Here is an 18,429-nt window from a genome sequence, read left to right on the forward strand (position 1 = left end):
CGCAAGGAGTAAGAACCACTATTTGTCCTTGTGAGCAAAGTTCAAATATAAGGAGGCAGCAATCCAAGCATAGCTTTGTAAATAAAAGTGTACCAATGCCTTATATATGTGCTTTGGGTGTCTCTGTTCTCTTTAGCTGCTTATGAAGTATTGTAAAGTGTATTTTACCTGTACACTCATCATTATCATAAAGTCAGGTGAATTGGACTTTCACCCTACACTGAAATCTGATTCTAGACCCTCACATTGACTAATTTGACTAAAAATGTGGGATTTGACAGTTATGTGTCAACCAGCTATACAGTTTCAGGCATATCTGCATGTGAAATGAAATGCAAATGGATGCTAATTAAAATGCCTCGTTTACATTTGTTGTGCTTGTGAATACAAAAATAGTCTGAGCGGTATGTTTAGTAAGGCAGAGGCCTCTTCTTGGAAAGATGCAGAACAGTGCCCAATGGTGCATTTAAATACATGATTTTGAACTTAATATTCTTGTTTATTGTACTTCATAAAAACTGAACATTTTCTGGGTATCTGTAGATAGACGAATTTAGGAGTTCAGCTGACAGGTACTGTATATCTGCCTCCTCCATACAGGAAAGAAGTGAAAGGGGCTTCCTGTGATTGACTTTCTATCTAAGGCTGAATGTAGATGCAAGGAAGTGTAACACACATAAGCACTTTTGGAAATACCAAAGCATTGCACTTACTATTCCTCCTGTAATGCTATAATTACCCACCAACGGTATTCAGTAAACAGTGTAAATCAGATCACATGCATGTACATGAGGCGGATTACATTAAAGGAAATGCTCCCCATCGGAATTCCATAAAGTGAATTCCAACAATGCTGAAATGTAGATCTTGTGATCGCATGTGTGTATCGTGCACCAGCACGATCAGGTGGAATGAATCAGCATCTAAAATCTTAAGTTTAACAGATTAAAAACGAGAAAAAAGATGCTTTTCAGAGAAAAAGAATGTGAAGGTCAGGTTTTTCTGACTGGCAAACATTTGTCACTCCAACACACGCACAAGATAATGAGGTTTGAAATCACCACCAATCATCTGGAAACTGAGACCTTGCTCTTCACATTCGCTGAGATTCATATACAGCACATGACGCATCTGCTGCTTGACTGCCGCCTCTGTGACGGCACTCGCCTCATGTTTTATTTGATGTCAAAACTAATGATCACAAAAGAATGCATGATCATATAGGAAATAGAAACTATGAATCTGAGAAATGCAGGAACGTCTGACTAACCTGAGAATGTTTGCTTCTCTGTCGTGCTCTCTCTTTCCACAGTGGGATGCCATTAATGAGATGGACGAGTACTTCAGTCCTATCCACACATACCAGGTGTGTAATGTTTGTATTGTACTGTGGGGCTATGGCGTTATTTTTGTGCCACTATTCTGAGCGCACGTAAAAAAGGTTTGCAGGTGCAAGTGTTGCATTTTGAGGAGAAATTTATTTTGAGCGAAGAAAAGCTGAATTTGAGTGAACAAAATTCATTGCTGCATGCAAAAAATGTATATCCGTGTTTGCTATTATCCATATACACACGCACAATAGCAGCCCCTCTCGCTCAGTTTTTGTATTTTCGCTCGCAATGTGTCGCTCACGCTCTCAACATTTCAGCCCGTGCACGCTCAATTCTTTCTGTACACCGTTATATTTGTGCCACAAAACCAGCCAATCACAGACTTGGATGCAAAAAAATCTGATTGGCTGTTTTTGTCTCCAATCAGCTCGAAAGGACGAAATGCAATATCCCAGAATCCATTTCGTCCAAAGCTCAAACGAGGCAGTGGCGGAGGAACACAGAGTGGCGGAGTTTGAAATATTACTCTTTCTGGGACACAAAATAAACTTTTAAGATATTTTCATGTTAGAATGTAGCTGTGTGAACTTCAAATATCTGCTCGATTTATCAAGACATCACATATTTGCATAAGTGCTCCAACGTTTTCGGAGATGCCTGTTACCCACCAGCTGACCGGGTGGGAACTCGGGTTAAACATAATATATAAGGCTGAACTGACAAAAAAATCACCGACTACACCACCAGGTATTATTGGAAAAACCATAAAGCCTTTGAACGAAAACAAACGCTGTTGTGACAGTGATGTACACTGTTTTGTTGGTATATATGTATGATTTGTATCACCTTCATGTTTCCAGCTTTACAGCTGTGGCTCCAGCAAACATCAGCTGATACTAGAAATTAATTTTAAATAAATTCTAACAACAGCTGATCAATTTTGAACGTGCTGCTGTTGTTGTTTAGCGCAACATCCGCTGGTTTCCTGTTTCTGGCGCAAAGTGGGAGATAAACAAACAAGAGAGACGATCAGCTGATCATTGATCAGTTTCATGATTGAAGTAGCAACAGGAGAGGGAGGGAGAATGAGGAGAGAAGAGGCAGCTAAGACACAGAATAACTCCAGCTTTGTGTCTTTTTTATTCTCGCTGAAGTCTTTTCCCCTCAATACGGATGTATTGTAATTGGTCCAGCCCAGAGTTGATTATTACCAGCTGGCTAATCCACCACCTTTCATTGTTTATACCATTACAAAAACAAACAAACTAACATAAAAATGAAAAATCACCATTGGCCCACCGGGCAAATGCCGGGTAAATGCCCAATGGCCAGTCCAGGTATTCGGTCAGCTGGTGGGTAACAGGCATCTCCAAAAACGTTAGAGCACTTATGCAAATATGTGATGTCTTGATAAATCGAGCAGATATTAGAAGTTTACACAGTACCATTCTCGCATGAAAATATCTTAAAAGTTTATTTTGTGACCCACAAAGAGTAATATTTCAAACTCTGCCACTCTGTGTTCCTCCGCCACTGCCTCGTTTGAGCTTTGGACGAAATGGATTCTGGGATATTGCATTTCGTCATTTCGAGCTGGTTGGAGACGAAAACAGCCAATCAGATTTTTTTTGCATCCAAGTCTGTGATTGGCTGGTTTTGTGGCACAAATATAACGGTGTACAGAATAGAGATGGCACGATACCACTTTTTTATGTCCGATACCGATACCGATATCATAAATTTGGATATCTGCCGATACCGATATGAATCCGATATAGTGTTTTTTAATCAACAAAACTGTTTTTTAAAATATCTTGCTGCATTTTGCAAGTCTGCAAGTTCATACTCAAGTTTAAAACAACAACTACACTAAAGCTATTCTGTTATACCTGTATACAAAAAAAATATTTCATAGTTCAGCAATACTGATCAATCTAATAAACTTAGACCTACACCATCCTCCCTATTCTGGTATTTTAAAGAGTACTTAGCGTAAATATTAAGCAACCTAACTAATAGGGTTCCAACTCCCAGCAACAAAAATAAAAAAATAAAAAATAGGGAACCACCCCTCACGCTCCACCTCATGATGCTTAATCGACGTAATCAACCTTAATTTGATAAAGTGTGAAAAAAATGCACAGAAATCAATTATTTTTCAAGAAATATTAAATAGATTCAACATCTTTCTTCAACAAAATTGCAGACTGCACAGATGGTACCTTCCCAAAGGAAAAAGTACTATAGCTTACTAGGGTATATATATTAGACTTAATAGTCACTATATACAGTAATTGACTTCTATTCATTTTACATAAAATTAAAACTTTGGGTGTCAGATAATTATTTATTAAAAGCTCGACATTTTAAATGAGAATAAGAAAGAAAAGTATGTCTTTGTGCCCCCTTTTCCCTGTTAATGCCCTATCGGCCCCCCTGGCTAAACTTTGCTAGATCCGCCCCTGCACAGTTACAGCCGTAAGCTACGTAGAAAAAGATCCTCGAGTAGAAAGTAATATTAAATACATTCTAACAACAGCTGATCAAGCTTAAACGTGCTGCTGTTGTTCAGCCGCTGGTTTCCTCTTTCTGGTGCAAAGTGGGCCAAAAGCAAACTAGAGACACGGACTCGCGACAGAAAAGCCGATCAGCTGATCGTTAAGCAGTTTCATGATTGAAGTAGCAGCAGGAGAGGCAGTCGCTCCATATATCGCTTGTTAAGCTTAAGGCAGGAATGCTTTACAAACATTCAGAGATGGACTTACACACTTGCTTTACTTCTCTCGGGGATAACTTTGTCGGAGATGAAATGCGGGTTGCTAGCGAAGCTCCACATGCTATCCAGACCACCGACAGGTCCCGCATGCCACAGCCGCTCTATCACGTGATGCATACTGCTCCGACTGCTAACGTTCTGAGGTGAGTTACGGCGTGTTGCAAGTTTTGTGAGGTGCTTTCGTGATATTTAATGGATCGGATTACATTTTTTATTTTTCTCCGATATCCGATCCAGTAATTTAGGTCAGTATCGGACCGATACCGATACGTAATATCGGATCGGTCCATCTCTAGTACAGAACGAGTTGAGCGCGCACGGGCTGAAATGTTGAGAGCCCGAGCGACACATTGCGAGCGAGCGCAAGTGCAAAAACTGAGCGAGAGGGGCTGCTATTGTGTGTGTGGATAATAGCAAACACTGAAATACATTTTTTGCATGCAGCAATGAATTTTGTTCACTCAAATTCAGCTTTTCTTCGCTCAAAATAAATTTCTCCTCAAAATGCAACACTTGCACCTGCAAATTTTTTTTACGTGCGCTCAGAATAGTGGCACAAAAATAACGCCATATGGGGCTGAGTGTGTTAGGATTAACTGTTATAAGACCTTTACCTTGATCCTGGGGAAACTGGGATTTTTCCATCTAAATTAAGTTTGATTTTAAAACACAAACTGTGAATTAATTAATCATAAATCAGTTCTTTATTTTATTAGGTTATATAGATGGTGCACTACTAATACTGCAAAAATTACAATTCCTCATTATGTACCAAAGTTGAAAAATTTTAACTTATCTGTAAGTTTTCAGTCTGCACCTGAATGATTTTGACAGATGGAACTTTGACATGTATTTGTCTTCATTCATCGTCTTTAACTCACAAAAACATCCAATGAAATCCTAGGAAAGTATATCAGTAGGGCTGATATTCCATGTCCTGACATAGTTGGACACTTTATTGTTTATAAAACAGTTCCCATAGATAAAGCTATTATACTCGAACAATAAGAGAAATCAGCTTATACAATCATTTATTCGACAAAGATATTGATAGAATTATTTTTTTCTGAGTTGACTTCTATATACTGGCTAAATCTGAGCAATCCCATCATGACTGCAGGAACAGCCACTTTGAGCCAAACTGTTGCAGCCGTAACTGTAGATGCCGAGATGTTTTACATCAAAAGGTCTGGTGTTAAGTGACCAGTCCTGGACTTCTAGATGTTGTTAAATAATATTTTAAATAATATAGGGACTATTTTTTGTTTTTTTGTTTGTTTTTCTCCATCGTTCAACTCACATCACAGTTTTTTTCTGAAAGTCTTACCTGAATGGTGTAATGGGGCCGGACGGACGTGGTCCCAGCTAATGAAATTAATTCAAATTGAGAAAAGAATAACGAAATGCAAATATATGTGCGACATTTGTGTAGTTTATAAACACTTTACTTTAGAGTTTACTTATTAAAATGAAAAATTTCAACAATTTGCTTACTTAAATACTAATTATTTGCTCTTAAATATTAATTAACATTAACAAATTAAATTAGAAAATTGCCTGCCAGAGCTAGCAATAAAAATAATCATTTTTTATTCCCCATTTAAAATTCTTATGTGGAAATATTCTTATTTATTTATTTATTTTATTCTAAACTAATGTTAAGGCAAATGACTTTTATGTACATGTTCCAAATAGAAGCTGTGAAATGACAACAGATCTTCCTCTGAATTAGGTCTGTAACGTGATGAGCCCGAGCCAGAACAATTGGCTGGTGACAGGCTGGATCCCTCGGGAAGGAGCCAGGAGGATCTACATCGAGGTCAAGTTCACCCTGAGAGACTGTAACAGCATGCCTGGAGTACTGGGCACCTGCAAGGTAACAGACAGACTGGAAGGGAGGGGGGGAGGGGAGGGGGGGGGGGGGGCGTGAAGTCCAACATTTGTTGACTAAAGCTGGCAAAGAAAATGCACACAGAGTAACTTGTGTTCACTGTATTGAGTATGCTCATTATTCTGAGTATTATGTCAACTCAGAGTAATGGTATCAAACATTTGCCATCTGGTGGTCTGTCTTATGTGCTAAAATTAAAGCATTTTTCATCACAACACTAATTATGACCATCCGAAACCTGAGAAAATGAGAACCAGCTGCAGCTCTGAGGCTGTGTTGTTACTTCATTGAATGACCTAAATATAGACTTATGAAAGCTTTGCCATAGCTAGGAAGCTAACCAGAAGTAACAATGGGACTATTGTGAAGTTTACTCAAAATGATGCTAATAAAATAAACACTGATAGTCAAATTTTACTTATTAAATCTTAGTTATTTATCAACAAGAAGTTCTCAACACAAAAGTGCTCCAATGCTAGCAAGACTTGACAAACCTGTTTATGTACATGAGTCCTTAACTTGACTTTTGGACTGGTAATAGAACAAGATAAGAACAACATTTTTGAATTACTGTGGTGGTGATAGCATCTTGCATTGGGAGGGAAAATAACAAATTTTAGAGGAACTGAAAAGACTACATTATTTGTAGAAAGTGTTTCCAAATGCCACCTTTGGGAGGGAAAATGACAGACTATGTGAACCTTACATCAGTATTTTGGCTTTTGCAAAGCATGGAGATATGGTTCCAACATACCTCTGATATTGTAATATGATGAACAAGTGTGCAGTACTTATGACACCATATTTGTTCTGCAGGAAACTTTCAACCTGTACTACTACGAGTCTGACAGAGCGGTGGGCTCAGCCATACGGGAGAACCAGTTCATTAAGATTGACACCATCGCTGCTGACGAGAGCTTCACAGGGGTGGACCTGGGAGTCAGACGACTCAAACTCAACACAGAGGTACGAGTAACTCAGCAATACTACAGGTGAATGTCAGTCCAGGCTTTCAAAGCAAAATCTCACGTTGGATTGTAAGTTAGCATGCACACCTCCACACAAGTTCAAAACAAGTTGGAAGCATCCACATCCACAGCAGAGCCTCTTCCAGTCACGTCACTCAAACTGTTTTGAGCTCGCGTCTGCACAGCTGTGAGAGAAAACAAATAGCAGCACTTGGCTCAGTGTTTTCAGATGTGATTTGATATTGACAACAGCTTCAAATTTGATATAGGATAGTGGTACTACACTATTATTGATACCTAACTCTGTTGGAAGCAGAACAATCAGTATTAGGACATTTACTTAGTTATCAGCTAACGCTAGCAAGCTGGGTTAGCAAGCTTCATGAAACCATTGTATAAATGCAATACAGTGTTCTAATTGTACTAATACAAACAGAATGTTACTCAGCAATACTGAAGCCTTTTCTGAGTCTCATAGAACAGTCTCATAGACTGTTTAACTCCTCTCTGGAGGGGAGAGGGAGGGGAAACAGGAGGACAAAGGAGGGGGGAACAACTAAGCTGTAGTGCCTCTTCACCTCACTGTACAATACCTTGTGCAATACTTTTTGTAAATAGTCAACAGTGCAATAGATTCAATACTTGAAATGTGCAATTCACTTGTATTTTTATTTTTTATTCCTATTTATTCTATTTATCCCCTTTGTATATTTTATTTATATTTGTCTCTGTATTTATATATGTGTGTGTGTGTGTGTGTGTGTGTGTGTGTGTGTGTGTGTATATATATATATATATATATATATAACAATTCTGTAACTGTAATTTCGGTCGTTGCTGTGCTTTTTTTGGAAGTCGAATTTCCCAGAGGAACCCACCCGAGGGATTAATAAAGTCCTATCTTATCTTATCTTATCTTATCTTATCTTATCTTAGAAGGCCATATAACAACCACATTAACACAGCTGAGAGAGCCAGTAGTGTGGTGTGACTTAGCCTCAAAATTAGCTATCAGAAAGAGCTTTAGCTATAATTTTTATATGAAGCTTATAACAGGCCCAAATGTTTTTTTCTATCTGGGTGTAAACATGTCATTTTCATGACTGAGGTTAGGATTCAGAACAGTGGAGTGTGTATGAAGTTCCACAACAGGAACTGTAGTCTTTTTATATCTTAGATTTAGAAATTTAAAGCTGAATTTTTGCCTTGTTTCAGGTCATCTCACCATATCACCTTGCAGCAGGAAAAAGATTAAAAGAAATATTTAATTAGAGTATTTAAATTCAGTTTCTTTTTTCATGTAGATATTAATTTTTATTTTTACAAATATTATTGTGGCCAATAATATTGTTACTAGATCATTAAAAATAAATGAATTACATTATAATAATTATACTTAATGATATATATTGTAGAGAATCTGTGACTTTCACAAATGAATCCAAAGAAGTAATTTTATATTTTTTTATTTTTTATTTATTTATACAGCACATTTAATAACAACAGAGAGTTGACCAAAGTGCTGTACAAAGTAATAATTAAATAATAACATTAACATCAACAACAGGTAAGAAAATTCAAAGAAAATTAGGATAAAAATAATTAGTAACTCTCATGCAGTATCTAAAGCCAAAGTGAAAAAATATGTTTTAAGATGGGATTTAAAAAGAGTGACAGTTGGGACCTTTCTAATGTGGAGAGGTAGATCATTCCACATTTTCGGCGCCACAACCGCAAACGCCCGATCCCCTCTATGAACCATCCTAGACTTGTGTAAGGTGAGGAGTAAACGATCACTTGATCACTTAATGTGCATCTATGTTTAAGTGGGGAGGATTAGCACACAGGAAAATTATAATTTTTGCCTCATGACAAATGCTGATCCATGATTGCACAGCACATGTTTAATTCTTACAAGAAAGCTACAGAAGCAGCCCTGGAAAGATAACCTGGAAAGAGCAGCAAAACTCATAATTAGCTGACTAATTAGCAAACAGTGTTGATGCATCATAAGCTTGATGAGTTTGTTTGATGGTGAAATGCATATTTAATTCATCAATTAGGTGTGCAAACAAAGCTACTGGTTGTGCAGCAGTGATGGTTTTTCAGCATTTAGACATGTCCCTTTTAAAGGCACAATAAGTCAGTTTTGAGGTTGCTTAATAGAAAAAATGAAAATTGAGCTAATGCGTTCTCATGAATGTAGAATTAATCCATTAAAAATAATCAAGAGCGAGTGCAGGTTTGTGGAGGCTGCCATGTTTCCCCGTCATATTGAATACAGTGGCTGAGATGGACATCGCCATCGCCAAACATGGCGCCATCCACCGTGTTTTATGTCTGTAGCTAGAGACCAGCCACATATGTAGTATAGCTTATAATCAATAGCTCTTTCAGTTTATTAGACATGCAAACCTCCTGTCTCTGGACACCTGACAGTGAGCCAGCTAAACAACAACAGCTGGTTATAAGCTAACACCATGCCAGCCAATTAGGTGGCATAGCTGGGACATAAAAAAATCTCACTTTCTCTATGATAAACAATGTGATTACATTCTTGCATTAGTATAAGAATTTGAATAAGTGTCCGAGTACACCAATGTTCTATCCATTTCCAGCAGTATTCCACTACAAAACTAACCTCAGCTAACGTCAGCTAACAGTGTTAGCTCGGTGGTGAGTACCCTTCAGTAATAGTAATAAATCACACAGCAATAATACATCGGAGATACTGAAGTGGCACATAACCCAGATAGCTACCACAACTAAAACAAGGTACTTGCAGTAGGCTAATGTTACTTTTTAAACAAGAACTTACTTCCAGATGTTTCTTTAGGTTTGAGGTGGAGTCTTTTGACTCTGAGAGCAGCTTGGTTGTACAATCAGATTTCGCCCGTCCCTTTCTTCTTTAATTGGAGATTATCTATCGGAATTTCAGGAGCAGGACCAGGAGCAGGACCACGCCTCCAAATACTCACCTTCCAGTTGTCATCTATGTAGGTTCCCCCAGTTCTGAAAGCTGTTCATTCTCGTTTACATGCCCCACCTTCCCTCCGTCCTTGTTCTCAATTCTTTAACTTCTTCATTTCTATTTCATGCATGGGGCTCTGCCAGGCCCGGGAGCCATCGGCAGTCCCCTTCGAGGCCTTCCCCAAACCGTAGCTCAATTCATGTCAAAGCGTTCACTTTTACCTACTAAAACGCTGTTAAACCTAAAATGAGGACGTGGGCCCAGCTAGTGAAATATGAAGTGGTGTCAGAATTTTCAAGTAAGAAATGCATTCCTCTCCGTGCACTGCTGGCTCGGTTGTGCTGGCTCAAGGTCCATTGTTTAACTGATGCCACCAACATTAACATTAATTAAGATATATATACATATATAAATATATATATATATATATATATATATATATATATATATATATATATATATATATATATATATATATATATAAAAATATATATATATATATATATATATATATATATATATATATATATATATATTTATTAGGGGTGCAACGATACACAAAATTCACGGTTCGGTTCGGTTCGATACTTTGGTGTCACGGTTCAATATTTTTTCGATACAAAAAGATGTTGATGCCTTTTTAATTTGTCATTTATTAAACTTATAAATATATATTTTAACTCAAAAGTACAGTTTTTAAATTTAACCCTAACCCTTGTGCGTGTTTTTTATTTTGACAGCGAATGCGCACCTGCGGACCACTTATGTGCAGCCCTGGTTATTTAGCTCGTCATATTGCAGCCACAGAAATTCTTTTGTCCATGAAACCATAAAGCTGCACTTTCTTTTTGCCTTATAATCTGATTTGTCATAACTTTTCCGTTTTGTGGTAAGCTTTTCTTTGGCTGTCACTTCTTCACCCTGACCTGTCTTATTTGGCTCAGCAGAACTAAAATATATATCCTGCTGCTTTTACACACGGACTCACATAAGCTCAGCGATTCTCTGCGCGATCAACCTCTCACATGTTTAAGCTGCGGGAGATTTCACTTGTCATGTTTGCATAGTAAGCTAACGATTAATAAGACGATGTCAGAGGAATTGGTGCGCAAATTATCATCACTCACAGATCAGTGCTGTCGCTCTCTATACACAGTTCGCTCGATTGCAAAGTGAAAGCAAGAAAACAAGCGCAAATTCAAACGCGATTTCAATATGTCACATATTGACAGTGGCTCACCGATGCCAATGACATAATTACCCAGCTACATTTCCGAAAGAATGCAAAAGCATTGACATATATTTTTCGTACAATAGCCCGACGGGCAGGGCAGAGATAGATTTTGGTACCCCGACTGAAAAAATCGCTAGCCCCAGGACGTTGGGCTAGCGATATTGCGAGCCCTGTATCTGATTGAGGAATCACTCATCTTTGGAAAAGAGAGTTTATTACAGAGAAATGGCTCTTTCCAAAATAAAAGCTATACTATCCGCTTCTTCTGGGCTATATTCTCAGCAGCATATTAAACAGCTGTCTAAATGACTCGGCTAAAGTTAGTAGCATGCTTGTTGTTTTTGTCTTTGCACTAGGATGATGTCGGCGTAAATGTGCAGTCATATTCGTTGTGTTCCCACTAGTGCTTTCAGGTTAATCTCGTTGAAATGACCTTAACGCCACGGCAAATCTCCGTTAACGAGCTACCGCCGATCGCCCCGTGCATGGGGCTAGACGGCCAACACGTTAACGAGCTAACTGCGCTAACACACTAGCTCCCACCCATGTAATTGAGCATTGCATGGCACATCCAACATACTATTTTACTTTAGTCCATGACTCGCTTACCTTCAGGGTCATACGTCACATGAAAACCAAAATAATTCCAAACGCCAGATCTGAATGAGAGTGGGGGAGGTCCATGTTGTAAGGAGAGCTTAACTTCTGTCTCGCTAGCTTGCCCTGCGCTCTTCCTTCTGACGATGCTGTCTGTGTTGAGCGCTCAGTGAATCTGCGTTCGACTACTCCGCCTAGGCTGCACTGTCGACCCTAGGCGGAGTAGTCGAACGCAGATTCACTGAGCGCTCAACACAGACAGCATCGTCAGAAGGAAAGTTGATAAAATAAATTTCAAATTTTGTATTGTTCGATACATATGCGTACCGAACCGAAAGCACTGTATCGAACGGTTCAATATTGATACGAATATCGTTGCACCCCTAATATATATATATATATATATATATATATATATATATATATATATATATATATATATATATATATATATTCGGTTCGATATCTTTTCGATGAAAAAAATTTTCATGCTTTTTTAATTTGTCATTTATTAAAATTATAAATATATATTTTAACTCAAAAGTACAGTTTTTAAATTTAATGTTGCTGAAACAACAAAGTAATAAAAAATCTCTCTGATCGAGAAATCACTCATCTTTGGAAAAGAGAGTTTATTACAGAGAAATGGCTCTTTCCAAAATAAAAGCTATACTATACGCTTCTTCTGGGCTATATTCTAGCAGCATATTAAACATATCAGGTACCAATAAGGAGAATCATGTGCTAAAGGCTGTCTAAATAACTCGGGTAAAGTTTGTAGCATGCGTGCTTGTTGTTTTTGTCTGCTTCCACTTGTCTTTGCACTAGGATGATGTCGGCGTAAATGTGCAGTCATGTTCATTTTGTTCCCACTAGTGCTGTCAGCGTTAATCTGAAATGATGTTAACGCCACAACACGGCAAATCTCCGTTAACGAGCTACCACGGATTGCCCCGTGCATGGGGCTAGACGGCGTCAACACGTTAACGAGCAAACTGTTAACGAGCCACATGTTGTACAAACCTTATGTTTGTGAGAAGCAACCAATCTAAAAAAAAAAAAAAAGTGTAAGTGGCTTTGAAGGGAAAGGTGCCACCCCAGCTTGTTTCAGAGTATACAAACTGAGGGGGTGGCCAGTCTTCTATCTGTCTACTATTAAGAACAAGGTTTTTGCCTATTTTTAGATGCTTTTGCTGCAAACGTTTAAAATAATGTTGTAAATTAGCTCCTTGGTGTTAACAATAGTCAACTGTGATGTGATATCTTATGAAAAACAAGCATATAAAAATGTAAAATCATCTGTTTGCTCATTGTGGTCGGAAGCACAGCAGTTGATTAATGACTGCTGCCAAAGCAAAACACCAAACACGGGTCCAGAGATTAAATTACAGCTGCATTCATACTGTTCCACCTGTTTTGTTAAGAAACCTCTGTATCAACCACTGTTTATGTTTTATGAAAAATAAATAAATAAATAAAACAACTTTCTAAACTCTAGAAAGTTACTACATGCATGCTCATGTACACTTTGGGCTTTAAATTGTGCACAGGAAAGTTCCTGCAAAATTAAGAGCATCCTGCCTTTTAAGAAAAATTGCTTGTCCTGTCTTCTTACAGGTGCGCGGTGTGGGCCCTCTCAATAGGCGGGGCTTTTACCTGGCCTTCCAGGACATCGGCGCCTGCATTGCCCTCACCTCGGTGAGGGTGTACTACAAACGCTGTGTGGGCGTGAACCGTAACCTGGCTGTGTTCACTGACGTGGTCACGGGGGCTGACTCATCATCTCTGGTAGAGGTCAGAGGTCAGTGTGTGGATCACGCTGAGGAGAGGGACACACCCAAAATGTACTGCAGTGCAGAGGGGGAATGGCTGGTGCCCATCGGGAGGTGCGTGTGCTCGGCTGGATTTGAGGAGCACAGGGACTCCTGCATAGGTAAGTCTACAATGAGTCCACTGACGATAGGTCTTTACGGTGCATGGTGTGTTTGCACTTTTGGTTTGGTAGTATTTATATTTGGAGCTTTGCAGTGGAGGCAAAGCTGCTGCTCTGAGCAATCATAGTGTGTCATTTTTAAAATATTTTATTCCTTATTTCATGTTTTGAAAATCAGGGAACAAAGAAAATGACCATTCTAAGTGAAGGGCATCAGACACTGTTTATATTTTCTTTAATAAAAAAAAGCCTATTCACCAAATTGATCTGATAGTTTCCAACTCTTAGCCAATTTAGCAAAAGCTAAAAACTCAACCCTAACCTTAGATAAATGGTTAATGGATTGCTGCTTATGTAGAACTGCTTTACTCTATCTGAGGACTCAAAGCACTTTCACAAGTCACAAGTCTCATTCAACCATTCACACACACATTCATACATGTACACACAGACTCACACTCCAGTGAACTCCAGTAAACCCACTCCGGGGTAACTTAGGGTTCAGTATTTGGCCTGAGGATACTTCAACATGTGGAACCCAGGGATCAAACCACCAACTTTCCAATTAGTAGACAGCCTGCCTCATGAGACACCGATAACTGTACCTGGAAGGTTCTGTTATGCTGCATTTTACCTCGTGATAAACGGCAAGTTTTCAAACCTGGAAGATGTTAGAGTTGAAATATGATTTCTGACATGAATTTTGGCTGCACAGTTTCTCTCTGGGTATAAAGGGAGAGATTTGAACCTAACCCTAATCTTAAACAGCGACCTAGGAAAGGTTAACATGCATTCAAGGTTTCAGTTATAGGTCAGCCTTCATGACATGTGCCAACTGTGGGAACCATTAAGGAATTACTTTACAAAGAGATCTATTTAACTGTGCAGTCATAGTATCCATGGTAAGAAGTATATTTTTTGTACTTCCATATAAAAACTGTCAACTTAAAACCTTTGCTATTGTTCCTGAACAAAAACTGGAAATCCATTTAACAGACCACAGAATGCTCAAATGCTGCAAAAACAGAGAGTATTCGAGGGGAATTGTTGCGTTAGGATGAGATGGTGGACGGCGAGATGAGGGTGACCCACACTGTTAACTCTCCAGAGAGAGCTGGAGGTGAACAAAGTTAATCAGAGAGAGGTGAACTGTTGCTCAGCAGGGGCTGTGCACTTAAACCTGATGAAGTGGGTTATAAAACATGGCAGTTTGCCATTAGCTCGTGGTTTTTACTTTGCTGCTGGTTTCCAGGTGTTTTGCTTTTTATTCGACTTTTATTTCTCGTGCTTGCACATGTGATGTCAACAGGCGAAGAACAGGTTCACATCTACTGTTTGGGTGTCTTGAGCAGAGATGGGCAGTAACGCATTACTTGTAACGCGTTACTGTAATCTGATTACTTTTTTCAAGTAACGAGTAAAGTAAGGGATTACTATTGCAAAAACGGTAATTAGATTACCGTTACTTTCCCGTAGGAACGCTGCGTTACTGCGTTACTAAAACCGTGATTTTTTTGCGAGAATGTCTCACGACAGTGACGTAAGCGAGTGCACCGTTAGTGACAACAGCTGTGTGCAGATCAACAGTGCATCATATATCGAGTGCAGGAGAGAGTATGAGCGTGCAGCGTTTAAAGCGTGGAAGTACTGACCTTACTTTGAGTTTGATTCCATAAAAAGTGACCAAAACATTAGCGTCCGTTGTGCGTGGGAAGAAAACTTCTTTTTACAGCGAACAAAACCTCTAAACAAGCACCGAGTGTGCTACGACGTCATGGGAAATTCACAGAGAAACTCACGGATTCTTCACCTGCACCAGGGTAAACCTCCGCCTACCCCCAGTCCTGCTTTACAGGTGAAAATAGAGCAACAGGACTTTATTTATGTTCTGCTGTGTTTTACTTGCATCTATTTGAAAGACTGAGTGTAAACACAAAAAATATTTTATTTTATGTGCTGGAATGTGCAGAAAATAGGTTTAAATGTTAAACTCATTTATTCAAGTCAGAGAATGTTGCATATAATTAAAATTTTGCTTGATGCATAAAGTTAAAAGATTAAAACTGATAAAACAAGTTAAAAAAAAAAAGATAATTTTCCATTTGATTACATTTTGTATGATGGATTATGCAGAAAAGGTAGAATTGGGCTGAAAGCTCTATCGCTTTATCACCTCTTCAGGTTGTAAATCGTGTTTTTAAAAAGTAACTAAGTAACTAAGTAATTAATTACTTTTGAAAATGAGTAATCGGTAAAGTAATGGGATTACTTGTTTGGGGAAGTAATCAGTAATTAGTTACTGATTACTTTTTTCAAGTAACTTGACCAACACTGGTCTTGAGTAATAATCGATGCTCTGATAGTGCAAAGGCAAACACATTGCATGTTATGAACACGCATCACATTTTTTCTTTAAAGTTATCTTAAATGTTACACCCTATTGCACGGTGTCACAACTGACCAATTTAATCTGTATGTCTGAATTTGTGGTATGTGATTTTAATTGAAAACGACTTTGCTTCAAGTTTTGTTGTTAAACTAAAGATTAATTAGCATACAGGACATGAGTGCATTACTTTTTATTCAATTTCTATTCAAGGTTTCATTATCAAAGAATGTAATTTGAACTAAACTTCATCAGCTTAAAGTTGAAGTGAAAGAAAAATGCCAGTGAGCTACCCAGACCACCACGACTACACTCCACCCTACCTGCCTACTTAGAATGTGCTCTTTAATTGTTGTACATATATTAAAGGTATTATATGTATCCTTTACAATTTTATCAAATTCATTCCAGTTTATTAACTATTTACATGTTTCATAAACACTAGAGCAAGCACAAATGTTAATGGTTACCATTAAGAATTTTTCTAGTGATTGTGTACAGTAAATGATAGTTAACTGAAATGTAGTAACCTGCCAGTTTATTACATATTAACCATTGTTACTATGGGATATGAACTTTAGAACTATACAATGTAACTATTATCCAATATATCTACTATACATGAGCCAATGAAGAATTGAGTAAAATCTCACTCTACTCGCTACTGTTACTTTCTTTCATGCTCTGATTGCATGTTCACGGTAGTCTGACACCTTTTCTGCTGAGCTCATTTCAAAACTTTAATCCTTATGGATGAGCTGTTAGAAAACTTTAATCTACAGTTTGTATGAATGTGGAAACTATAGGGTGTAAATATGCTTGTAATGATCAAAAGTAACTTGGGAATCTATGGGAACGGACTTTCTTTTGGAGTCATCAGAAGCACTGCAGTTTTTAGGTTCATTTGTCAGACCTGGAGCTGGCACTTGGTTCTTTTCACAGCACCATGTCTGATAAACCAACAACTCATCGTGCACTGCCTCATTTAACTGGAATTGTCACTAGTTTCCCGTCAGCTGGGACAAACCCTACTTCAAGGTCGTCAACACTAAACTCCATAAGTGCTGTTTGGGCTCAACGTTGGCAATGGAGACAAAGTAATTGTGTAAAAGGCAGCTTCAGTTACAAAGTAACTACTAATAGATTTCAGATCGCTTTTTAAATTATCAGTGCTATTCAGTCTTCTGATTAGGAAAATGATTGTGCACGCATTGCAGTTCCACAGTAAATTAGCTATATGAACATTTCCTCGGAGCATCAGCAGCAGCGTGTGTGCAGAATGCAAAGAGCCTTAGAAGCAACGCACGAATGTGGAAAGGTTCTAACCTTTCTAACGAATCAAAAAGTCTCTTTGAAGCTCCGGCTGCAGATCATGTAAAGAAAATTTTAAATGAAACGAAAAAGTTCAAGGTCTGGTCAAAAGCCTTTCAGAGGTCTAACATTTTCCTCAAGGAGGTAAATACTGATGAAAACAGCCGCCTGTCTGCCCGAGCTTGCTTTTCTTCTTTCATTCACTGATGAAAAAAAACAAGTGAGAGGTTTAAGATGGAAAGATTTTTGATCTGCTATTGTTTGCCCTCACACTCAGTTTGTTTTGTCCTTTTTGATTTTCCCTTGCCAGGGATTTGATAGGCTGACCTCATTCAGAGACCTGTACATATTTCAGGTGGCAATTGGGTTACAGTAATTAAAATCTATTAATCATACAGCGCTGGATAATTAAACGCTAAAAGCAGTTTGTCAGCTAAACGAGCCGAACGAGACACGCAACACCGGTTTGCTAGCATCCCCCTCCTTTTAGCCTTCCTCCTCCCATCATCTACGCGCACTCATCCACACACCCACAAATCTATGTTGTGTCTGAGGCCAGCGGCAAACCCCCTCTCACTTCGACACAGTGAGAGCTACTTGTCAAAATGTGTTTAAAAGCATAGGAAACGGTGTGTGTGTGTGCACGTGTGTGTGAGTGAGTGTGTGTCCGGTTCAGAGGGCCACATACAGACCTTCTATAATTAGTTGCAGGCAATTAGCAGCAGCAGAGAAATGCAAAACAGAGCCCAGTAAAGAAAGCAGAGGAAAGGGGTGGAGGGAAAACCCACGGTGAGTTCATGTTTTGTTTATGGAACAGATTTTATCCACATTTTTAATGTAACACACTGCTGTACTTTTTCTGAGGTTGTGGAGATAGGATCTTTTAAAGGGAGGAAATAACATGAAAAGGAAGAGAAAATAGAATTCTTTTACTTTGTGATAATCCTCAGCTGGAGGTGCTCCTTTATACCCTGTATTTTTTTGTGTCAGAGCACAAAGTGAGTTTTTGCAGTGGAAAGGGAGAGTTTTCA

General features: G+C 38.5%; 1 protein-coding gene across 6 annotated transcripts in view; it reads left to right on the top strand.

The window, feature by feature from the left end:
* The window catches only part of epha8 (eph receptor A8), a 136,397-nt gene that overhangs the window by 58,209 nt on the left and 59,759 nt on the right, over positions 1-18,429 (top strand). For all 6 annotated transcript variants that reach the window (XM_026169027.2, XM_026169028.2, XM_080302137.1 and 3 more), the window contains 4 exons: positions 1,313-1,366; positions 5,840-5,983; positions 6,815-6,964; positions 13,386-13,701. In XM_026169027.2, the coding sequence (XP_026024812.1) occupies positions 1,313-1,366; positions 5,840-5,983; positions 6,815-6,964; positions 13,386-13,701 (664 nt within the window). The remainder of the gene's footprint in view (positions 1-1,312; positions 1,367-5,839; positions 5,984-6,814; positions 6,965-13,385; positions 13,702-18,429) is intronic.

The sequence above is a fragment of the Astatotilapia calliptera genome, chromosome 5 (assembly GCF_964374335.1).
Source record: "Astatotilapia calliptera chromosome 5, fAstCal68.1, whole genome shotgun sequence".
NCBI lineage: Eukaryota > Metazoa > Chordata > Actinopteri > Cichliformes > Cichlidae > Astatotilapia > Astatotilapia calliptera.